Source organism: Rhopalosiphum padi, chromosome 2 (assembly GCF_020882245.1).
Source record: "Rhopalosiphum padi isolate XX-2018 chromosome 2, ASM2088224v1, whole genome shotgun sequence".
Lineage (NCBI taxonomy): Eukaryota > Metazoa > Arthropoda > Insecta > Hemiptera > Aphididae > Rhopalosiphum > Rhopalosiphum padi.
The window spans coordinates 12,177,798-12,205,576 of record NC_083598.1 but is presented as its reverse complement, the minus strand read 5'-3'; the positions used below and the strand labels follow the sequence as shown (position 1 = coordinate 12,205,576).

Here is a 27,779-nt window from a genome sequence, read left to right as displayed (position 1 = left end):
CAAGTCGTATTATATTACAATAATAATAATTAGTAAATTATTAGTAATGGATACTGTGCAAGAGACACTACAGCGGTGCACTCGAAATCCAATCACCTTTTGTGCTTTGTAGACCTCTAGCCAAAAATTGCCACTAGTTGATATAATGTAAAACCACACAGACATTTTGATTGGCTTACGTAATCATATACAGACATATTGTTATAGAGTTCAATAATTTAAGTTACTTATAAACGTATATATATATATGGTTTATATGGCACATGTTGACCACTCGGAAAGGCATGCCCTTAGTTCACCAAACCACCTCAAAAGTCTCCCGAATAATGAAGTTCCCTCTCGTCCCATCGTCTATCGAATACCAAAAATGTTTATACGCTGAAATGCGGTCACCGTATATCGACCGTGCACGTATAAATGTCCATCACATAACCAGTGCACTTCAGGAACGACCATACCGAGAAATGTAATTGATGGTGCACGATTAACTCCCATGAACTTCGATTAATTATAATATAATAGGCATTCTGTACATGACCGGTAGATTATACGTAAAATTAATAATAAATAAAATATATATATACAACACATCTTAAGAGGTTAAACCAATAAACCATGTATAATATAAACTTACAAAATCACCATAGTCTATACAAAAACGTTTAATTTATATTTGTATAACTGCGATTTAGTAATATTCTTATAGGTCTTATATTCCTAAAACCCTTTTGTTAATCCGATAAAATATATTTTTTTAATTTTCTGCTTGTACCGTTGTACTGTATAATCTATGGCTAAGTAGTAGGGACATAGTATTTATCATATAATCTATTCGTCATAAAATGTTTTCAATAAAATATTTTGTCTATTTTGTACCTATAATCTATATACTTGTACATTTCTCTGAGGTCTTTTTCACTGAATATGTTTTTAACATCAAACTTTTTTTTATAAACTATATTAAGCGGATAATATACCATGATCGTATTATATAACCGTGAGCCATATGAAACAGAAAACTGATTTAGGTAACGTATTTACTGACTGAATATGAAACGGTTTTTGTTAAATGCAAACGATTAATTGCATTCTCATTAATGAGATTACTTTATCGATGACTACATACGATTTACGGTCTACTACCTTCATAAAATACTTTATAGCATTGATTTTCATATTTTTATGACGACAAAAACTAACTCAATTCGATCATAAAATGTGTATTAAATATATAATGGATGGGATTCACCTATAAAAGATAAACCGCGTAACTACTATATTTGTCTATTCTCGATATAAGCTACGCGCATAATAATTTAGTAATTTCTGAACTCGTAAAATACATTTCATATATGTACAACATAAAACGACGTGAATATAATTCAGTTTAAAATAATTATTCATCATAATAGTCTCAATCAAATGTAATTATTTTAGACCTTTGAATTTAATTGATGATAAACGTGTAAACTATAACTGTGTTTGAACTAAAAAAATAATATAATAAGCTTGTTATGTTTTGCATCCAACGCTATTTAGAAACAATTTGCTATGATAATAAAGCTTAAAAAACTGATCCCAGCAATATAATGTTTCATTCCATTCCTCGTGAAATCTTACCACATCCATCGCTACCACTGTCGAAGTACATTGCACACCAGGGGCTCGTTAAGTTAATCGGATTATACCCGTCACCGTACCCAATCCATTTCCGAACCCGTCTCTATCTGACAATTTCCGAGGATAAAAACTTTTCCCACCGCACGTCACGCGTGCACAATACCGTTGCCCGTATTACTGAGATTACGGCTTTCAGAACATAATTCAAAAACAGATTTTCAAAAGCTTTTGCCGAGTGCAGCTTTGTTGAGTTGAAGCACAACTACCATTGCGCACCTATGGTAAATATTTTCTAAAAATGTCTCACCCGTACGTTGTATTATTTTGTGTATTAGATACACCTACTACATTGGATGGAGAAATACCAACATAAAATGACTTTTTCGATAATATAGAATTTAAGTATTATGCAGTATGTTATAGAGCGCAATAAAAATGTTTCTGGCAATTGATATTCAATATTAAAGGCGTTCAATATAGAATATTCGTAGATTAAATTAAATTTACAAGTCAAGTGTTAATTTCTTTTTTTTGTGAATATTCGGCTTACAAACTTTCCATTTTGTTCAAGTTAAATCATAAGTCTAAAAAAAAAAAAACAAATGTATTAGAAACTACTATAGTAAAACCTTTAAAACTAACTTTAAATATTGCATTCAAGTACGAAAAAGGTTTTTATAGACATATTGACAACTAAATTTTGTTTATTTATTCTAATTTAATGTGCTTTTTACAAATATAACAGGATTATTGTCAAACACGTAAATTAAAACTAAGCTTTAAAACTCAAAATTTAAAACGATATTTTCATATCATTAAAGTAGTTGAAACTAATTTTTTTTATATATATAATTTATTTTCATTAGTTTATTAAATCATTAAGAAGTATTTGAAATAAACTAAAACAAAAATAGTCTTAACGAATTATAAAGTATTTATTAAAATATGGTGTGTACCTATATAATATGATTATTATATAATCTATAACTAAATAGTTTTAAAAAAAATAAAATAATTTTTTATTGTTTAATATTTATTTTAATTTTAATATAAATCATTATTTATTATATTGTATGTTAATTAATGGAGAACTTTTAAGCTTACGAAATCAATAATTAATACAATATTTAATTTTATAAACAATCATATCATTTTAAACAAAAGAGGTAATTTTATTTTTAACGAACTCAAAAAAGGTTAATGTTTTTGCGAACGAGTAACAATATAGCTTATTCAATAAAACGGATATCGCTCACAAATTAACTATCAAAATAAAGTAAACCTATTATTTTAGAAGGCTTTGTATAAAATAAATTGAATAATAATATATTATAATAAACTATATCGATAAACTAACTAAATTGACTAGATCCAAAAGGTATGCATTACATTGTTAACCAGTAACCACCATAATAATGGATGGATGGGTACACGAATAGAAATATTATTTGTCAAGAACAATATAATAATGATATTTGGTTATAAAGGTATATATAAATTTACCTATACTCCAGATTGATAAACATAAGAATGACCATTATCCTCATCAAGAAACTGTCACTCCTTTCAGACCTATTATAATATTATAGAGAGTGAACAGTAAAATTAAAATTATAATTAGTAAATAATTCAATTAAATGTATATCTAAAGGAGTTATATGTAAAAGCTAAGTAAAACGCACTGATATAAAGTACACATATCGTGTGACTTAACGTATTCAGGCACAGGTTAAAAATGTCAATGAATTTTAACATTGACTGTTTAAGTTATGCATAATGTATTTAATATACCCATTATTAACAAATAAAATAATTTAATACGTAAAACTATAATAACTATATGATTTTAAAAAAGTGAAAAATATATGAAAGCTGTATTAACACATACGTGTAATTTTTTTAAATATTTAAAAAATATATTCTATTAAATTGTTTATAAAGAAAATTAAAAAGCTTTGAAATTGACTTATCAATAATTTACAATTACAATGTTTAATATATGAATTAACTATTTAACAATACTATTTGGTGAATCTAGTGAATATTCTTAATTCAATTAGTAAAAATTTGAATTCTATTCAATTAATGACTCAATACTTTCGATGTAGAAGGTTTATAAAAAATCTATAAAAAGGGACGAAAAAATAATAATAGTAAGCTTAAAATAATGTCTTCTCAACCTTAAAATAAAAGCTCTATTGGGTAAAATAATAATTTCAGGGTTTAATCTTTTCTTTTTTTAGAACAATGGTAGAATAACATAAATATACTTTGGGCAAAAGAAAACAAAAATTACCCAAAATAAAAACAATTAATTCATCTTTTAGTTGACGTTTACTAATTATGATATAATAAAAAGTATTCAAATAATACATGATTAATATTATGTTTTTGCTTAAAAAAAAACCACTAATATAAAATGTTACATAGTATAATAGTAATAAAAAGTAATTATTTAGTCAGTGTAGAACTATAGTAATCAAAACTTCATTTTTCTATTCTACATTTTGTTGGAAAATATTATATAAATATATTTAAATGTTTAGTTTAATAAATTACCTATTATATTTCTAACTATACGCCAGTCACTTTAAAAAATACTAAAAAATCGAGGTAGGAAATTAAAATAGTATAAACATAATTTTATCGAGTAATTACATAGATTTGTATTAAACAACAAAAATTTAATATTAAAAATAAACAAAACTAAATGTGAATCCTGTTAAAATAATAAGAATTTTTACTTATCAAGACACATTTTATACCATTAATTATTATTTATCTTAAATTACAATTTTAAAATAGATGTAAAAATTAAAATTAAAAAAAAAATAAGATTATAAGTTAAAAAATATATTAGAAGTAATGATACATATAAATATAAATGAAGAACTTCAATTACAATCTGAAGTTAATAAAAAAACAATATAAACAAAAAATAATTTTGAAATATTATTTCTAGTGATTTAAAAATTAACCACTGTATAAATTTGTAACCCTTTAAAAATATTTAGTGTAACTAACGAATATTTTGTAGGTACCTTGTTTGTACTTTGTTTTTCATTTTTTGGTATAAAATCAAAAATTGAATTTTTTATGATGATAAAGCTGAAATGCATTTTATAATAGTTATTTAAAAGTGTATTACATATTATTCTTATTTAAAATTATAAAAATCTAAAAATTGTTTAATATTTTCAATTTATTAATTTTATAATTAATGCCGGAAATTCCCTTGATTATTGTTTTAAAACTTATCAAAATAATGATTTTTTTTTAATTTCCCTTCTTACATAATATTTTTTCATACTGTGGTTTTTAAAAAGTTATGTTACGCATCAAAAAATAATATAAAAGAAAAAAAAAAGTTCAATCATAAATTTAAAATATTTAAATATATATGTATATATATATATATAATATATTTAAGTCTCATAGTATATTATTATATACAAGTAAACAAGTCTTTAAGCATATTTGGAAGTTCCACATTTTAAAAAGGATAATCAAATTATTATTTTTGTTCAAACAGAATAAAATATTTTTCAAGAATTATTAAACAGCTTAATGTTATACTATTAAGACTGAAATTACATAAAGCAGCTTTGTGCTTTATATTTTAGAATCCAAACAAAGTAAGGCAAGTATTTGTTTTAAAATTATATTATAAATATTTTATTTTATGTAAATGACCAGCAATTTACGTAGAATCCTTAAAATGATAAAAATTATGAATAATGGTGTTTTATTTTCACAGTATTTTTCTTAAACATAAGAACTAATGAAATTAATGAAAAACTGTAACTAAAAAAATTACTAAATCGAATTTATATTTCAATAGTATCATATTATGTTTTTTTTCAGATTTAAATAATTATAATTATTTAAAAATAGATACTTGACGTGTATTTATACACATATAAATAGACCAAAATATAAGATTTATTATCTTTAACAGAAATATTATGACATATAATATACATCTACGTTTTATAAATAAATTACTATAATGAGAATATATCTGCTAAATTAATGGAATAATTTATAATACGTAAATGCTTATGTAAAAAATTTTCTACGAAAACTTTCTATACCTAATTTATAGTCAAGTTTTAACAAAACACTGGTTTCAATATCAAATTTATTATATATTCTATAATATTAGAGTATATATTAATATTCTTAGGTGATACGATTTTACGCTTATTAAGTTTCTAATTGAAAAAAAATAGATATGCATGATGAAATATTTTTGACTGACATAACATCATTATTTTGTCAAATATACATAAATAATTATAAAATTAAAAACAACGCGTGCTAAAAATAGTACTTTTCCAGACTATTTAATCAAATAAAGAGATAAAAAACGAATAAACTATAAAAATAAGTTAATAAAATAATCCTAAAAATAATATCAAATTGAAATAAATAATCAGTTGTGAAAATACCTAGGAAATAAACTGGTGAGAACTTATAATCAAATGTCAAATTACGTCTAGTCCTTTATCTTAGCCTCAGGACTTAGCACAAGGATTACAACAAACAACTACCATAGACTATCATGTCGTTACGAGTTATCTTTCAAAATATTGTGATTCTTACAGATATGTTTGCGAGTTATCTTTATTTTATCTAAAATATACTATAGGTATATTTGTGCATGTATAATATATTATTTTTCATTTGAATTTGTATCTAATTCTGATTAGAAAAATCGTGTATGAACATAGACAATTGTGCTATATTTGGGTAGTATTAAAATATGATTTGTAAATTACTTATTTAATCAAATAAAAATTGTTAAATTATTTAATATAACACTGATTTCAGACAATATGTTATTATGGTAGGGTCTATACAGACATTGCAATTTAAATTATAATACATGTGCTAACAAGTTCAGATTTATATAAACACACATATATATATATATTAATATTTTATTATTTTGAAGCAAGTCATTAGCATTTTAAAACTGAAAATTATTATTAATATATATTATTATATTATTCAATATATTTATATATTATATAATTTATGTATTAGACTAAATGTTAATGACATGAAAATATTTTATACCGTTGACATTTCGGGAGGCGGGACCGGGTAGGCAAATCCCAATTAACCCTTTCCGTATAGTATGTCCATATTTCTATCAATACAATAATAGGTAATATAAATAATATAATATGTACCATGAAATACAAAAAATATAACAGAAAATTATGGGTAGTCCAAATCCAAATGTATAAAGATATAACTACTACACCATATTATATAAATGGACTATATTATGTAAGACGTGTTGGTAGGAACAAAACAATAAAGATAGGGTTTTAGCGGAGATTCAAAATGACGAGGCGATTAAACTATAGCAATTAAAGTAAATAGCATGCGTGGTCACGTGGAACGTAAAAGTATTTTGGAAGGTTAATCACGACCAAACCTAAGACCCAAATTAATTAACCTCCGATCTAAATATCTAATTCTCTTTTTGATGCATATAATTACTGCTATGGTTTTACAAATAGATAATTCACATACAATACCAATGGAACATGTGTAATATTGTATTTTGCTAACCATTGTTATTTCAATGTCAAATTGTCTAAATATTTTACTTCAGCAACTAAAAATAAAATTATAGAACGCTATAGAACGAAGATTTTTTGGAATTAATATTAATAGAAACATATTTTCTGACCTAATGAAAATAACCAGCTTACCTTAATAGTCATAAAGTTACAAAATATTTATAATTTCATTACAATTTATTGTAAAACGGTTTAATCCTTTCAGGATATTCTAGTCCGACTACACAAAAAGATAAACTGAGAGAAATTATTGATGTTGTTCTTAATATTTATGATTTCGTGACTTGAACAAAGGGTTATAAAATACAATATTTTGATTTTTATTATGTAGTTAAAGTTATAATATTATATTTGACAACCATAAAATAACCCGAAAAAACTAGTTTATAAAACTATAACAGATTAAATTCAATTGTAAATCTATGTATATACATATAATATCTATATATAAAAATGTATTGTGCTATTAATTCTTCTCTATAATCACCTACCATATTTTCTAAATAGAATCAGACAACTTGCTAAGCCGATTCCCAAACCTACTTGAGCGTTTCCATTTTATTCCCATTAATCCTAATATGTAACATTTGTAATCCTTGTTTGTGTAAACGATATTGTCCATAAAATCCTAATTGGATTATTAAATATACTATATGAGCATAATAATAATAATAATATTAAAAAACAATTTATTTATGGAATAAAATTTATAAATGTGTTAATTTTATGAATTCATAAAAATAATTATGTAAGTATAATATTTTCATAGTAGAAATAAAGATTTTTTTTTCGAGATTTTTAGAAATGCATCATGAATGCATCTATAAAAAATTGTTTTTCCAAAAGCATTAATACCGTATAAGTTCTAGAACGAGTATTTTTATTCCATTATTTTTAAACTACAGAAAGCATTGTTCTTCTCTATTTTTAGTTTTTTCTTAATAGATTAATAATATCAAAGTAGTTTAACACGTTAAACGTGTATGTCAACAAGTAATTGAGTAATTTACGTATTATCGCGCCGGTTGACGGTATCAATACATACTCAACACCGTGGACCAATTAATTTATATTTTATATATATAATATATACATACTATATTGCTATTATGATGCTTTACTGACTTAAATAGAATTATTTTTATTCTTCACTATGAATATTCATATATTTTTCACGAGTCGTATGGTATAGTAAGATTTTCGATTAGAGCTATTTTTAAATTATTATTCACGATTTCGAGTATATATACGTTAATGTCTTGTATTTTGTACAATAATATCTTATCATATACATTATTATATTATAATTTCAACAATAAAGGTTTATAAAATAATTGTATAACTTGTACTTGAATTTATATAAAATAACATAAGTTAATGCATACAGTGTGATACCAAAACCTATAAATAAATAATGTTTTTTACGTAAAGGCGTTGTAAATTTTAAACTAACGTTTTAACTTTTTCCATCATTACATTTATCGAGTTTGCGTTCAGAAATATATTCAAGTTTGTCTGTAGTTCATGTATCTTATTGTTTTCTTTTACATAAAATAATGGCATCGCGCTACTTTTAATTATCAGCGACGCCCAAGTTTCCGTGCCGTACACCTATACTGTAGTATATTAAACGTGTTAAATTTTTTACATAACCAAGTTGACTTTTTAAAAAAAAAACTTATTAAATTTTGCCACTCATTGCAAAAATAATTAACTGTGTATATACAATTTTACAAGTAATATAAGTCAATTTAACAATTATTATTTGTAGCGTGAAAACATAAACCAAATAGGTAACATAATATGTACAAATATTTAGGTCAGTTTTGTGTTTATTGGATTTTATTGTTTTGCATTTTCAATAAAATTTGAATTCAAGTATATGTATGGTTGACTATTTGAGTTGAATATTACATAATATTATATCAGTATATATGAACGTATAATAATACTAAACAATACTAAACGACATAATACGAGTATAATCAATGTTTATGGTAGAAAACTAACTCAAATCGAATGTGTGGGCCATTTACTCAATGTATAAAGAAACACAGGTAAAGTAAAACGTAGGACACTTGGTCGCATGACGATTTATGTTAGGTTATATCTAGAATTTTATTTTCTCGGGAATTTCATAAACTTCTTTTCGTAAATAACAAATGAGAGGATAGTATATGCTCGTATATATAGTTACGTAATATTTATGGGCTCGTATTTTATGTTTTATTTTGAATGTACCAATTGTAAAAATAATAACAAAAAGGTAGGTTCTTATACATAATATGGCAATTTATAGAATATAACGTAATGCAAAATAATGATCATGGTATAAATGGTATCAATTGAATATTTTTAAAAATCGTGTAAATGGAGTAAACTGCGCTTAGGCCATTATAGGCACTAATAAAAATGATAAATACCATAAAAAAAAAAAACTTTTCTTTTAAATAAGTAAAATCTTAAACATTTAGGTTTATAAAGCCAAAAACTAAAGGTATGTTGAGGAGTGAGGACCAAGTGATGATTTGTTTTTGAATAGTAGGCAATTATTTACATTTATGATTGGTGGTGACCGATTATATTTAATTTAATCATATTAACTTGAAAATTTCGATTATTGTTATTAATAAATGTGAATAATAAATAATAATGGGAATCTAGTTATTCATTAGTATTCAAATAGTAGATAACTATCATTATAATCAGATTAATTATACTGTGAATAACTTATAGTTGCATAGATGATAGTAAAGAAAATGTAATTACAAATGTTTAGTCGCCTATTTCATATAATTTAATTTATATTCTACATTCAATTATTCAAGTAACTACTACCAAACATCAATTCCTATCATATTAATTTTTACTTGTTTAGCTTTAATGTATTTATGGCTATGATTAAATACTTAAATATGAAGGTAAAATGTAAAAATATTTGCAAATTGACCAAAGTAAAAGCATATACTATAGAATTTATAAATACGGTGTACTAACTTATAATTTTAATTTATTTATAAAAATTATAGGAATTGTTTACCTGTTTAACACTTTATCACTGTATTATATAAAATGTCCTTTGTTCTTCAATCCAAATTAAACACTCATATTATGTTTCTAATATTTCAAAAATTTACTTATAAATTATAATATGTATATATCGTTTTCTGTAACTTAACTCACTGTGCATATTATACTTTATTTGAATGCTTTAATTAATATGGTTTGTATGAATTTAATCATTTAATCTGAAAAGTATTCGGGAATGTGTATTAATTTGTATTAAAAAATATTAATAACGATTATGAATTTGATTATTACCTTTTTTTAATTTTCGCAATTCCTAAAACATTTATAATTGCACTAATGAGTTGTAAATTACTACCAATGTCTACTCTGAACCTCAAAATAACTATTTGAATTAATAACGGTAGTATACGAAAAACTAGTCTTTACATTACATTAATGTATTTAGGTTTTTAATATTTCATGTGTTTTCTGAAGATTTATCAGTCATTTAAAAAAGAAATCCTTAGGTAATAGCCGCTACCTATATGTAACTGTTAGCAATATAGTTTCTCTCAGACTACTCGAAGCATATTTTATTTTTACAGAATTATAATCTACTTTTGTTGTTAATAATAATACATAATATATATGATATATACATTTTTATTAATTCATAGAACATATATTAAGTACATTTATGTTTAAATTCATCATCTATTTTCATTGATTTTGTTTATATTTTAAAAAGTTTTCATGGTGGTTATTCTCCGCGACATTTATATATATTGTATACGTATATAAATGTATATATATATATTTATTCATATTCAACATAAATCATTTCAGCATATCAATTTCACTGAATCAACTTGAATATACATTTTGTGTATTTAAACAAAAATTTCTAGTAAACTCCATAATAATATATTATTATGATGATATATACTAAACTTATAACATATAAGTAAACAATCACACTGTATTTTGTACTCATGTTAAAAAATGTTATTGTATTAACAAAACTGTGGTTAGAAAATTGTTGTGTTATGCATACATAAAATTATGATTCAACCATGATTAAAATATATATTTTGAAAAAAAAACATGAATTGCAATTTGTAAAAGAAAAAAAAATATTAAAATAAAATCTTGTTCAACTTTTATTTTCATAAAAGTTTAGTTAAATATAATATTATATTGAATCAAATAAAAAAATATAAAAATCTATACTAATATAAATTTAAATTGTTTATTATATTTTGTCGGTTTCCTGTATTATACTTATACGATATAAATAAATCCGTTTTAGATATTAAGTATAATAATGTAATTTATAACAAATTTCATGTATTCCATTCATAAAATCCAATCTAAGAACTTACTGCCGTATTTTAAAAAAAATGTTCAAACCTTTTAGGCTTTAATAGGGTATACGTAAATTCATATTTTTTCAAGACTTGTGTTAGAAAATTATTTGTAATTTGTATAATATGTTTTCAATTTCCACACTATATATTTATTTACAAGGATACAATTTTAAAACGAAATACTAAGAACAAAATTATACTCAACATCATCAATAAATTCTGCAAATAAATCATAATGAAGAAAAAAATCTTCCACGTGAAAATAACGATGTTCGGAATATTGGTACGGTCCATACATTTATAACAAAAGAAATAAAAAACGCGGAAAACTGGTACTATTCAAAATTTAATTTTCAGGGGTTCTAAGATATTTACAATGTTTCTAATATAATTTCGATAAATCACCATCGTCAACAAGTTAAATTTAAATAATACTTAAAACAAAAAAATAATGTTAGCAATCAAAATTAACCAAAAACACAAATAAGTACATACAAAGTAGTAGGCAGGTAAAATAAATATAAAATATAGGTACAATATATATAATATAAAATAATTTATGATTAATAATAATTATTTAGTATACTTTGCTATATTATTTAAAAATTGTCCTATTTATTTTAGAAGCTCTCACATTCGTTGTGTAGTTTGTCTTGCAAAGTATTTTTTTTTTTAATTTTTAGGCGGTAAGGTATTGTGTATATTTGATTCAAAACGGGTTCTTAAAGGTATTATTTTCACTCGCAGTCACTCGTGAGTCGTGGTTTCCCATCGATTGTCGGTAAAATGAAATTAAAAATAATTGTTGATATTTTATTATTTTTTTTTTTTTTGATAAAAGTTTGGAAAACCTTGACTATTGTGGACCGTACCAGTATTCCGCGTTTATAAATACCGTACCAGTTTTCTGTTTACCGAAAATAACACTGATTTACGATAAGAATATTTAAACTGTCAACAAAATTTGAGTACATAATATTCAATGTTTGTGTAAAGTTTTTGAAATGACAAATAAATATTTATAGCATTGACATGGTTTGATTTGGGAAATGTAGATGACGTTGATTAATAAAATTCAAAGACACATTCAAAAATTCATTCCTCGCCTACGCGATGTTCATATATATATATATATATGTATGCATTTGTTACACGCATGATTTACGATTTAACTTATCCATTACAAGTCTTCAATGTAATGCTTTCTGCTCATGTTTGACATTAACTAATACAAATCAGCCTACTGTGTAAAAACTCTACAAATTGACTATTAAGCCCAATTCGACATTGTAATCTGGCCTACCAAGACGCAACTATAAAATGTACGTAGCAAATAAATTACAACCTTTTACTGGAATCTTAAACCGTAATTTAGCGTGTCTACGGTTAATTTTTCGTACTGGCATCCCTCGAAACTCGTGAACTTGACGGAGACCACTTGAATTGAAACAAAGCGCTATTTTGTCTCGGGACGTTATAAAAAAAACCACCTTAAAATTACAAATGTTTTTACATTTTCTGGACATGGTGCATAAATAACATTACTTAATTAACTCGTAGCAATAATAGAAAAAATCACAGTGTTTCAATACAATTATTTAGCTAACATGTTATACGATTTCATTATTCAACATTTCCAATAATAATATTAAAAACTAGTTAATCATTTTATACGACGGATTATTTATTTTTAAAAATACAATTTCAATTCAAAAATTATTAACGAAGTAATTTCAAAAAATAACCAAACACTCGTTTAACATAAATTTAATGGACACAACTACTTTTTACTACACGATTTTTCTTCATAATGCATTGTAAACCCTAGTATTTTATCATGCGTGCACAAAATCGGGGTGTTTTTATTTATTTTTGTGCGTGTAAGGTACGGGTCTAAACGATGTCGATTACTCAAACGAGCTTGTTAATAGTATTATTGTTTGATCAAACGAATAGCGATGATGATAGGGCGGAGGAAATATATAGAACTTGCACGTTTAAGTCACCAGTCACTGCAACCGTTGTCTGTGTGTACATTATTTTGAAGTAGATGTACACTGTATAATAGCTGCAGTGGGACGAGTGGTAGAGAACTTTCACGGGCGCCCCGAGTTCGCCGCAGATGACGAACAATATTATTAGAGATATATGAAACCACCAACACTGCCGATATAAACGGCAGCACAATTCACAGAAACGATAGCTGTACGAGCCATAATTAAATGACGCGGTGGCGTTCGCGTTCATACGAACACTGTGTGGATGAAACGAAATAGAAATGCATTGAAAGCAGCTGCCGCCGTGCGATGTCAGTGCATATTAAATTAACCTAGGCAATTGATCCTAAGTATATCTGTGGGAGTAAACAAAATGCCCGTCACATTTGTTGATTTTTTACGCGCTAAAAAATGCTATTTACTTCAAAAATATTGATGTAAATATTTTTAATCGTTATTAATTCACTGTTAAATTAATACAGTTTGTTGTTTATACTTGTTTAAAAAAAAAAAAAAAACCATGTAAAATGACACTGGTATCGCGTGTAGTAATACATATTTTAAACGAGGCATCGAGTATTGAAGTATCCAAAATATACGGTGATTAACTGATTTTTCGTAGAGATATTGTGGTCGTAGTAAGTTATAATATTTTTGAAAATAAATTTGGTAAACGTTTTTGTAGACACTTCGTGGGTTATTGTATGTTTAAACACTGTTCGTTTATATTTTATTCGATTACAACAGCTTTTCAACAAAGCACCAGACGCACATCCATTTACACATAGACACAGTACGCTGTTTACAATATAGTTACTACAAACGCTATTTTTCTAAAACCATCTAAGCTTAACCTTCTCATTATTTGAACGATATTGATGACTCTACAGAATCAATCACTATACGATTTATTGCTTGTCCGAATTTATCCGTTATAACAAAAAAAAAAATATATATAACATTGATATACTTTTAGATATAAACCAGATTTACTGATTAGATTTTTCAACAGATATGGTTTTTGGTATTTAAAACACACATTTATAATTTAGACATATCATTTAATTTGAAATTAAACTATGTCTGTGGTTACTACCTAACTATATTGTGTTTATAAAGATATCTGATAATAATAAATAATTGTTCGAAAAAATACTGAGTAGATATAAATATAAACATTTGTCTCGAAATCTATTACTCTAACTACCTCGTATTTACGTTAATTAACAACAAAATATAATTAGTGTTTTTGAGAAAATTACGTTTCTCTGTGCATTATCTTTTTTTCTAATAATTACTTTTCATACGTTTGAAGTCCAAATCGTGATGTTTTAGTTATTTAGTTTGAACACTTTAAATATATTTTAGTCTGTTACGACTTTACTTTTTTTGTATTTACCCAGTGTTTGTTTAATATTCAATAAAAATATATTTATATATAATCAACGAAAATGTATAGCATAATATATACAGCGTACAATAAATGTATTTTTTACACCAACAATTTGTGACTCTTCAAATCTAAATACATTAAAAGAAAATGTTTTTCTATTTACACTAGCTGTATAATTTACGCACGAATTATAATTTTTTTTTTTAAGTATTTTGAATGTATGTGATTCCTTTTTAGCAAACATTTTCTAATATAATAATATAGAAACACAGAAGCAATAAATTTATATACAAATGCATACAAAATTCAATAAATATTTGACATTTTATTATAACAGTCTTTGTACTCAATAATATAAAAAGTAAACTATAGTTTTATCTAATATTGTTTGATGGATTTTTAACCAAATTTAACTTTTGACCTTGTTTTGATTGAAACAGAAATGTTCAAAAAGGAAGTAAGGTGTATACAAGACGGTAGAATTGAATATAAATAACTGATCATCGTAAGGTACAGTTCTATAAAAACATCAATGTCAGTCAAGATGAACATTCTTCAATTAATATAGCTAAGGACGTTTTACCAATTTCTAAAAATGTAAATCTTTAGGAAACACGAGTTTTTTTATTTACTAATGTAATGCTTATTTTACATCCATATGCTCGTGCATGGTTATACGAATTTTTATCAACCTATCAAAATTGTTTTACTGTTCATTCATCTTTAAAATCAATTAGAATGTGATTTAAATAATAAATACAGTTTTAGATAATTTCTAAACAAATTAAACGGATATTCTTAGTTATGCCTTTTTTGGTACAAATTAAAAGAGTATAGCAATATTATTTAAAATAGCATTCAACCGTCTCAGCTTTTCGGGCAAGACTATTTTTTTTTTTTTTTTAAAGTAGATGGTAATCTAATATCTATCACGACTTATCTTGTTTCCGTTTTCAGCCCTTACTATAACAATGTGGCGTTCTAAGTTGTGAAACGAGAAGGATTTAAATAATGGTATAAGTTTAAAAACGTTTTGGAACGTTGGAAATGTAAAAATTGTAATAGACATTTTTGCAGCTATAAATATCATTATAATACATTGAACAAAAAAATTAATAAATAATGTGTAGGTTTTCTGAAAAATGTAATAAGTACCTAGTTGTATTAGTGACTAGATTATAATAGATAAGGTTTCCCTAGTACAGTTAAGTTAAATTAGGTATTTATAGGTGCAATTATTGAAGTTACTCTTTAACAACAAGCTTTAATAAATTATAAATTCGGATTATGTATACAGTAAACTAAAAGTAGTGTTGATATTATATTATGATATTATTATTCGACTTGGACGGATTACGATTATCGTTTTTAAAACAATGGTCGACAAACGAAATTATTATCGTGCCCTCCATCAACGGCACCGACCACTGAGTCGTATAAACGAAACCGCACCAGCTGCAACTCGTGAAATCGGGCCGCTCGAATCGATATATCTTCGGCACAGGGTCAAAAAGGATTAGTCAGATTTTCGACATTTTTGGTTATTATAAACTCTAAAAATCGCTATTTTCTTGTTAAAAATACATTATTATTATAAATAAGTAAAAATATTTGACTTATTCCGTTTTCGTCGAAAAAAAAAAAGAAGCGCAATACTTTTTTTTTAATCTGCGGAACGAATTGAAACGTCAAAACCTGACACTATGGGTTTCAAATAATAATATTATTAACGAGAACGACGACGACGCGCATAAACCAACGACACTCACTTCGTGCGCTGTGCGACAACTCGGTGAGCAATTTTTTGAACGAGTCTCTGTTGTCGGTGTCGTTAAAGCTCTTGTGCACGGGCTTCAGACCCAGTGCGATGAACACGGCCGACAGCGTGAAATAGCACTTGGAGTTGCCCATAAGCGAGTTGAGCCCGTGATTGTAGAACATCAAACCAGCCACGTTCCAGCCGAACACGTGCAGTATGTGCCGGAGCGCCTCGCCGACCAGCTTGTACGAGCCCATCATCCTGGTCAGCGTCGGGTACTCGGAACGGTTGTCGAAGTTCTCGGCCAGCGCGCCCGCCGTCAGCACCGGTATCTTCCACACGCCCGCGTACCGCGACACGGGAGCGATCACGTAGTCGCACACCGGTCCCAGGAACAGATCTGAAAACAGCACATGTCCATATTGTGGTTAGATTGGTTTGGGCTGGGTATAAGGTACACTAAAATATTATGTATAAAATATGATGTCAAATACGTTCAAATATTAAATTATTATGTACTATAACTGATATAACAAATCATTTTACGCATTAAAACGTAAATCTTTAAGGTCATAAATAGAAAAATAATTATAATTAAATTTGAATGTTTGTACTATTTCTTAGAGTATTAAATATATTATAAACTATCTTCATTAATGGTATTTAGTTATATATTATATTTGGCTTATTATTTATATATTGTAATAATTAAAATAAAATAACTGTAACGATAATTGATAGTTGAAAGAACTACATAATAGTAAAAACAAATATTATAAATATTTTTTTTATTTGAAAAATGTTATTATATCAATTTCAGTTTTGGGCCTAATTTTTCCGATTTTACCATCCTTTTAAACTGATTTGACATTATCTAGTGCTACAAAAAATAATTCACATACTTTGAAAATAACAGCAGCGCCTCTCAATCATGTGAGTACTATAACTTAAGATAAATAAATCAACAATAGATAAAGCAGCAGACTTGTACTATTGAGTAGTAAGTATTAGGTATAATAAATTACTAAATTTAAAATTGTAGATAGATATAGGCACAAGTTATAGTTTTAAAATTTTTCTTTTATCTATACTCGTAGTATTTACCACCAAGCCAAAATTAAATATTTGTTTTTAATCGAAACAAAATAATTTTAATGTTTTTTTTATAAAATATAAATTATCATAAGACATAAGGGATATTGATTATATTACTATTAGACCTTTAAATTGTTTAACACATTTTTTAATTTTTTATTTAATTGTATATTTAAGTTTAAAGTTTCGATGACATATTATTAAAACATAGTGGTTATATTTACAAACTTCGATTAAAGGACTGGGTTTCTTTTTTCAAAATTGACTTTATTACTAATGCGTGACTTGTCTTTGAAACGACGCGATTTCTGTAACATTACGTTGGTTGAACGAAAAAAATTAGACCCACAAAACCAAGTTATGCGTTCATAAGAAAGTAAGAAAGCGCGTAAAATGTAATTTTGCGTTCGCCCACCTTTAAGTTTAGAAAGAATGACTCAGTGCCTTTTAGTGGAACGCCCACTATACACTATATACATACCAACTGCTATATTTTGTAATTGTATCGACCGCGCATGGTTTTAACAAGCCGACGTTGGTTTGGATACATTTCAGTCATAATTTTCAGACTCTTAGTGGTATAATATTAAAGTAATCACCACTGATTATGTATCCAGAAAACTAATAAATTTCATAAACAAAGCTAAACTCCATTAGCTCAGTAAATCAATGAACAAATATAAATACATAAACACAATATAATGTTTGTGTAATTTATTATGTAAATAATATAATCACCGGTCAATAGCTACACAGTTGATGGTTTTGAAAGGCTTAAACAATAAATATATATATGATGATTGCACAAATCTGCTTTTAGTCAAGTTAAAATGCTGTGTACGATTAACTTGCAGCAGTTGTTAATAATATCTTAATTTATGCTAGAGTTAATTACAATTGATTAATTATTAGATATTTTATTAGATACTTTCAAAGTTCAAATAATGTTGTCATAAGTATTGACATAATATTTCCAAAGTGCCTAGTAATTAATATAAATAATTTTAAGTTTTAAAAATAAAAATAAATCGTACAATTAAGTTATTCGTGTTAAAAAACAATTAAACAGTACTGATTTGATAATATTGATTAAGTATTTAAAAAAATCATAATACTCGTGTAACTACTGAAAACGAAAATAAATCGCGTGATGTTATTAAAAAAAAGTAACACAAATACAATTTAAAAACAAAATAAGAATAAAAATTCATCAATTTATTAAATATTGAAACTTAGTTCTATATTTACTCAATGAAAATAAAAATGAAAAATACATAGAATTTAATTTAAAACTTTGTTTAGAATAAATTACTTAACCATCGTCATGTACATTCCAATGAAAAGTGTTATGTAGTATCTATTGTATGTTCAGATTTTGCATAATATTTTTAAAAATATCCATTCGACTTTCATCTTTACCACGACAACCAGGCTTATTTATTTTTAGTATTACTTACACAAATTACACAAGTAATTTTCATTTAGAAATGCATAACATTATAATGTTGCTACTATTAATTACAAATCGTCTTTATTCAGTATTTTCTGTCAATAATTTACAACCAAAAATAAAGCAGCTAATTAATTTCGATGTACATTTGTTTATTATGATGATAGATCGTTAAATTTTTTTCAATATTAGGTAGTAAAAAAAATTGTAATTTAACTGCAATTTAGTTTGCAATAAAAATATGTTAACTATGATAATTATTAATTATTGAAAATAATATTAGGTACTACCTATATAGTGTATATAAATATTTATAAGCATGTAATTCATAAATAGGTACATTCTACATAAATTGGTAAAATATAAATCATTGTCTGTTAAATGATAAAAACGATTTTAATTGATACATGTTATACGATTTTATACTTTTAAAATAATTTAAGCAAAAATCTATTAGTATTAATTAATAAATGTTTTATTGTAAATAGATAGCATAATCGCATATATTGCCTACTCAGATGTTATATTATATTTTACAAAATTTATTGAACAATATTATTATATAGTGCAAGCTATAAAAAAAAATGTATATTATAAGTAAAAAAAAAAAAACCATATATTTGCATATTGAATATTATTCTTACAAATTCAGTTGACAGATAAATAAAACTTGAAAACGTTTACTCTTGGTAAATATTATTTGTACATAACTTTCCAATCATAAGTAGTTGCTACTGACATCAACTGTCATGTTTTATGTCAACCACATTATAATTTTATGTTATGTATAAAATACTGATGATTTATGATTTGAATCCATGTATTACAAATTAAATAAATGAAGTGTGTGCCTATTAAAAAATATAAAAAAGAAAATATGAAAATATATAGGTACAGTAAATCATGAGACTAATTTAAATGTATGTAGTCATAGTTTGATTTTGGCTCTAGGCTTAATGTAGATATAAATTTCAACAGATGTTTTATTTCTAGGTACCTGTGATATATATTATATATTTCTCCAGTATCTTAAATAAAGCACTGTTCAAACATCTAAAAATGTTCAATTATTTCCTGTCATAAAAACATCCATACTACTAATTAAAAAACTAAATATAATACCTATATATTTACACGATAAACTTAACATATTAAAGATTGTTCATTAATTAGTCAATTATAACAAATTCTTTGAAAATTAAACAACTATAATAAAATTTAATTATGAATAAAAATTAAAAAATTAAAATTTAAAAACCGAATTACAACATATTTCAGTTTTTACGATAATTTCAATTTGGCTTTTTTGTTCAACTGTTCAGACAAGACAAACAAGAATCTGATGTGAAGTTGGTGTACATATTTATACCCTAAATGAACATACAAGTTTATAAAGTTTTCGATAAAATCGTAAATGTAATTATTGTTTTATTAATTTATAGAAAATGTAAATGAAAGACTTCTGTAGTACAAATTGAAATTGCATTCCCTTTCCTAATGCGTAGAACAACAATCGTTTCATCGTTACCTTCTAAAGTTTACGGAAAATTCATCAAAATATTTATGCACTCTGACAGTTATCATAAAGAACTGATATATTTTCTTTGTCTATAATTATAATTAACAACTTTGGAAATATATTACAACAATTCACTGTAACAAATGCATTGTCCTAATGAAGACAATGAATTCAGAATTAGGGACTTGAATACAACATGCCCATTGAAGTAATTAATATACTAATTATTCAATGTAAAAAAATTAAATTTTTATAAAATTCTATCATTCATTTCAAATTTATATTTATCAAGTTTTGAATTATCAAACGACAAACATCTAACAATAATTTATTTTAACTATTTACATTATTTTATAATGTATGAAACCAATATATTTACGAACATTGCACTTTGATAATTGACTATTATTTATAAACTAGAAATAATTTAATCAAACGATGAGAAATTAACACATTTAAATAAATAGAGTATAAAACTATTAATATTAATATATAGTGTAATATGATTATGTAAAGTGGGTGCCTAAGTACTTAGTGCTAATGTTTTTAACTCTATAGAAATATTTAACCAGTCTTCGTTATCTATTTGATGTTAAAAATATATTATTTACTTGATATACCCAAACTAACATATTATTACAACAGTGATCGGCAACCGGCCCGCGCCGCTATTGTATACCGCTTTAAATTTAAGAATATAAAATTTTTATTTTTGTCTGACCCACAAACTCTTTTTAATTTGTGAATGTAGTCCAACAGTATAAAAATGTTGCCGACCACTGTATTATAATATTAAAAAATGCCTATTTAAAATTTAATTTTATAAACACTATTGTATAAATAATATAATAATATATAAGTATACTTAAATTAATTTTTAATTTTTTTAGCGTATAAATAAACGTATTGATTTTAAATTATTTTTATTAAAAAAAAAAATTCTATGCATATTTTATTCCGGAAATAAAATTTTATATTAATCATGTTTCAATTAATAAATCTACCTATATTTTAGTAATACAATCCCATGCCACTCACAACTATTGTTAAAACAATTAACGCAAAATGTATTTTCACTATTACACGAATTTTATAATGTACATAATATAGATAAATTATTATTATCCGATAATATAGATACAACCTTATGAGGTATTTTGGAATTTGTTTTTTAATTTTATTTAGAAAATAACACGAAAATAGTTTTATATTTTTTTTTATCTGGAATTTTCTCAGTATATTATTATTTCAGCTTATATTTTAAGATAAACAGATATTACAGTAAACTGTATGATTCCTATTGTAGTTAATTCTGAAAAAAATGGTTTTAAAATAGTTATTATGCTTTTTAAAAGTCTTATTAGAATTATTTATTTTATAATTTATGATTTTATAAAAGTCATATATACTATATGTATAGTTTCAATGTATTTTTCATATGCTGTTACGAATAAATCGCTACCTACTAACTATACAGAATTGTACATTCTCTTTGATAAAATTTATTACAAAAAATATTTAATATGATATTTTTTTACGGATATATTTTAATTAAAATACATTTGTTTAAAAATAAAACATGTGTAATCTTAATATTATTATTGGGCTACAGGTGTTTTATTTTGATATATTTTTAAAATATGCTTAAAAGTATGATATAAATTTTGGAATTATCAGAAATTAATCAAAGAACGATTTTAAAAATTAATTCAGATTATATTAAGTTAATTTTTGTTCGTTATTCGTATAATTATTATTAAATATACATATAATTCAAAATAAAATCTTCAAATGAAAGTGGCGTGCTCAGCTTTTTTTTTAAAGGGGGATGGAATAAATTTTTTTTCTGTTTACTGGTCTTATTCCAACAAAAGAAAAAATTGTATTCTTGCATTTACCATCAAGCGTTAGTAAATTATAATAATGACTTTAAATACTAAAATATTTTAATACATTTTTTTAAATTAAATTAAAATATAATTTTAAAAAAAATAATCTCCTTTCCATCTGCATATTATAATTACCAACTTATAACGTATGCATAAATTAATCCAGTCGTATAAATATTTTTCTCGCTTTGTATTTTTAGAGCAACATTTGTACAACAATATCTTAATAAACAATTAAATAAAGAACTACATGGTTTTATATATTTTATAACATTTTGATCCTTTGAGTATTTCAAAATATGATTTATTAATATGGCTTATCCGCGATCATGTAATGGTTTGATAAATGTTAATCCTATTTATTATTCAACTAATATAATATATAATTAATGTTGAATTTAATGACATTGTAATTGTTTTCATTTAAATAATTAATAAATGTTTAATTTTATTGGTTACATTTTTCAATTGAAAAATTATAATTTTTAAATAGTTGTTTGTAGTTACCGATTTTGATTTAATTGAAAATTGGATACAAATTATACCTACTTTAGAGTTTAGATATAGATGATATTATATAGTATATTTATTATTTATATTCCATAAAAATCATAAAAAATTAATCATTAACTACATCACAATGCTTGACACATAATATAAACGTTGGAGGAAAATGTTTTATTTATAACCATCATTTTATAACTATGCATTAGATTTTGTTTAATTATTATTAATTTTTAAAATTTAAAACATATTAAATTATTTATCATACAAATTCTTATTAAAGAATTATTTATTTCAGTCAACTCTGAAAATCATTTTCTTAAATATTTACTCCAAGGATTATTATTATTATTATTACCTAACCTTTATAATTTGAAGGCTAATATCATAATTCATTCAACGTAATATTTAAACTATAGTAAAACTCTAATGATTAGAGTCTAATAATTTATTTAATAACTATTTGTTATTGTTTTTTTTTTTAATAATTAAATAAATTTATGTTATTAGTGATATTGTAGTCGTGTCTAAATGCAATAAATTCAAAAACCTTTCATCTACCACCAAAAACTTGAAAACATACGAACTTCACCACAATACTTAATCAAATTTGTCTAATAATTGTGTTTAAATGCTATTAATTCTAATGTATAATAATTTAAGTTAAAATATTAGCTTGCTTTGAGCCAAATGAATGTGGAAAGTCTGCTCTCTTTCTATTTGAAAGTCAAATACATAAAAAGTATTTTAACGAATTAATGGCAGATTAATGTACATGTGTTCGTTAACATAAATTATCCTTAAATTTATTTATACAAAACTCTTGTTGTAAAATACATATTAACTAATGAACATAATGATAAAATGAGAATGGATCATGGAAAGCAACATTGTTCCAGTACATTTACACACATTTTATGACCCCACAAAGTTTTTAATATACTTTGAATGGGTAAAGTTTTTTGATCATCGTTGTTTAGACTAATATCACATATTACCATAGGTTACATCAACATCAGGGTTTTCAATTCAATAGAAATTACGTATTTATTATACAATATTATACATTGTCTTATGTATTATGTACTAGGTGGTTCTAAACGCTGATCATTTTGTTTCGCCAAACCCCCAACCATTTTTTTTTTTTTTTTGTGAGTGAAGAATTTATAACTAATATAAAAATATGAACGTAAAATAGTAATAAATTAATAATAAGTAATAAAAATATTATAAATTGTTAACATTTATAAATTCATGAATTATCCGCAATGCTAATATAAAAATGCAAAAATACATCTTTATTAATGTTATCTTTACATACACTTTGTTACTTATTACAAATTCTTAAATTGGTTTCAAATTAATTCTGATTTAATATTGGCAAATTATCCTCAATACATCATATGTCGTATTTTTTCATTTTTTTCGTTAAATCACCGATATCTAAATACTCAAACGCATCTGTTTGTCTTATCTCTAAATGTTACTTTGATTTCTTGTTGAATGCTCTTTGTGTTTTCGTATATTATTTTCTCAGATTTTTTCTTTATTATTTTTTTTTTTGTAACTCACGTTCTTTATCTGTTATTTTAAGCTTCTCTTCCTACTCGACTTGCAATTTAGAAAAAAATCTAATATTGGTCACCAGGGTAATTATTTAACGAAATTATTCTTCGAAAATTATTTGTATATTAGATAGAAACTAATGCTTTTTAGGTAATTAATTATTTATAAGTTATTTACATTTCCAGTTACTAACTGTATATTATTTATGTCTGCTTTAAACATTAAATTTTTAATCAGAATTATTAAACAGATCACATAACATGCGCAGTTAACTAATGATCCAATTGAGCTAGGTTAGTTGAATACTTATGTGTATACAAACTAGAAGTACAAATACTATACACCAAATTAAATAATTAATTTTAAATGTTGTTAATAATTTACTATATAGTATATATAAACTTGTAATTCCTTATAATTTAATAATAATCAAATGTTATAAATTATATTTAAATTAAAGTGAATATAAATTAAATGAATGTTATATTATGTAAAATATATTCAGATTTTAGTAGTTGATAGTAGGTACTTCGTTAAAATTATAAAATCATGATAGTTATCAAACTATTATGTAGTATGCTATTAAGCTAGGCACATAATGTCAGAGAAAATTGTAAAGGAAATAATATATACTATTATCAGAAGACTAAATTAATTTTTATAGTCTTCTTCATTGTGAAATAATATAATAAAATATATTAAAACAGGTTTTCCAAATGTATTAATTATTGTAACGGTCAAATTATTTATTTCTAGTGGTTCGTATGGTGAATAATTGCATATATTGTATGTTCCGTTTTCTAATAAAAAAGTAAAGTAACTCGTTGTCTGACTGGTGTATTATACTAAGTGTCGAATGTACATATACCTACTTTGTCATTGAGTAAATAACTGTAATGGATGTTTAAAATTTTAATTCAATTATAATTCATTGTATCTAAACAACTATTCTGAGCAAAAACGATCGGCCTATATTCTATATTTTAATATTTCTAAGGTTTTTATTTTAATAAATATTATATATTTAATGCAATTAGTAATACGATAGGTTGAACTTATCTTTGAGAAAAAAGTACATAATATAATGTATAATAATTATTATAACACTATTTAATATAAAATAACCATTTATCATTAACTTATAAGTCAATACTGACGTGGATACTGTAGAAAAATTTGAAAAGATGTGTGGTATAAATAGATTGATTTTTATCTAAAGGTACTTAAAAATTATTTGTATGTGTAGTATAGTAACTAGTAATTAACGTAATAGTGAACAATTTTGAGTATCTTCGAATATTTTTTAAATTACAACACAATAACTAATATCGTTATTTTTTGGTTAAATATACATTTAAATATAAAACGCTGGTGCTGACTAATATTGTCAATATTTAAAATCAAACGTTAAAAAAAAAAAAAAATGATGATATTTGTATTTTAAATATTTTTTTTAGTTGCGTCAAAAACAATTTAAATATAATTTAATATTCAATTATCAAGCGCTTCACTCACTAACAAATATTTTATTATACATAAATCAAAAAATAAATTCAAAAATATGAAAATGTTTTGTTAATTATTATTAAAATAATAAAAAATAAAAGTATTTTCAAGAAAATTTAAGAAATTTAATTTTAAATTACAACAAAATAAAAACAACAATTTGCTTTTGCTTAAAAAAAACATTATTTCTAATTTTATTTTTGTTTTTCTCAATTGTTTTAATAATCAGTTGAAGTTTTTTTTACCGAGTACCAACTACATGCAATTTTCCACCAGAAACTAATCTCAAAATTCAAAATTGAAGTATTTTTAAAAATGATGAAAAATACAAAAAAAAATTCAATAAAGGAAAATAAAGACTTGTTTTATCTTATATTATGAATCAAATAGTATCACCTAAATTGTTTGTATTGTATATAATACTAAAGACATTAAAAAATTAATTTTAATACTTTTAGATGTTGAAAATATATATTTAAATTTTTTAATACTACTTAATCCTGTATTCAATTTTATTTGTTTATGAGTCTATAACATTTATTAACAGTTATTATTGTTTAAAATATTTTAATTGCTACCGTGTTTAAATGGATAATCAAATAAGTAATACATGTATGAAGAATGTGGTCTTGGATGATTATAATATGAAATTGAATTAAAAACAATACTAATCAAAAAAGTAATCATTCATTGTTGCCAAACAATAGAACTAGCATGGAATTACATGAAACAAATCCAATATATATATATTATATTAGTTTATTGCCAAATAAGCTTTAAGAGTGAAAAGTTCGGACTCTTATAATTCCCAGTGGTAGAAATAAAGTACTAAAAACACTGTCATCCATTGTTATGATTAGAAATGTAGAAACTCAAAACACGACTACCGGGTTCTTCCTAATTAAGCTAAAGGACGTTGTTTATGTTATTTGAAAGGTATATCTTGTTTTCAAAATTAGGGATTATGAAATAATTTTGTTAAATCTCGGAAATATTCTTCCATTTCTCTGAGGTCTACAAAAATTAATCAACTCGACGATAGAAAAGAATACGTACTGGCTACTTCCCTTTTTAATTTTAATCACTTTTATAAAAAAAAAAAAAACCCTTCATAAAATATTTGTATGTGTAGTTTATAGTGTTATAACAAGGATAGAAATCCACCTCTGGGTTTTTCATTAATTAACGATTAAACATATTATATAATTATATGATTAAAAAATATCACTCTCAATGAATTTTCGTTAATAATACCTATAATATTGAGCCATAAGTTTTTAACGTATATAACTAAAATGATGATGCACATAAAGAACCGTTAAACTCAGGATCAGAGATTATATTTCAGAATAATTTACTTTATTATTCCACGTTTGATGGTGAAAATTCACACCACGATATCATCACAAAATATTGAAGTTTAATGTTATAAGTTGATAAAATATCATTGATTAATAAGCTTAAACTGTCATCTCATTATGTCAAAGGGAATTAAAATGTTTGATAAT

At 24.4% G+C, this 27,779-nt stretch overlaps 1 protein-coding gene across 1 annotated transcript in view; it reads right to left on the bottom strand.

Annotated features, from left to right (window-relative positions):
• Nucleotides 1–27,779, bottom strand: part of LOC132921412 (atrial natriuretic peptide receptor 1) — a 280,157-nt gene that overhangs the window by 200,087 nt on the left and 52,291 nt on the right. The window contains exon 3 of the mRNA XM_060984432.1: nucleotides 16,753–17,142. Within this exon, the coding sequence (XP_060840415.1) occupies nucleotides 16,753–17,142 (390 nt within the window). The remainder of the gene's footprint in view (nucleotides 1–16,752; nucleotides 17,143–27,779) is intronic.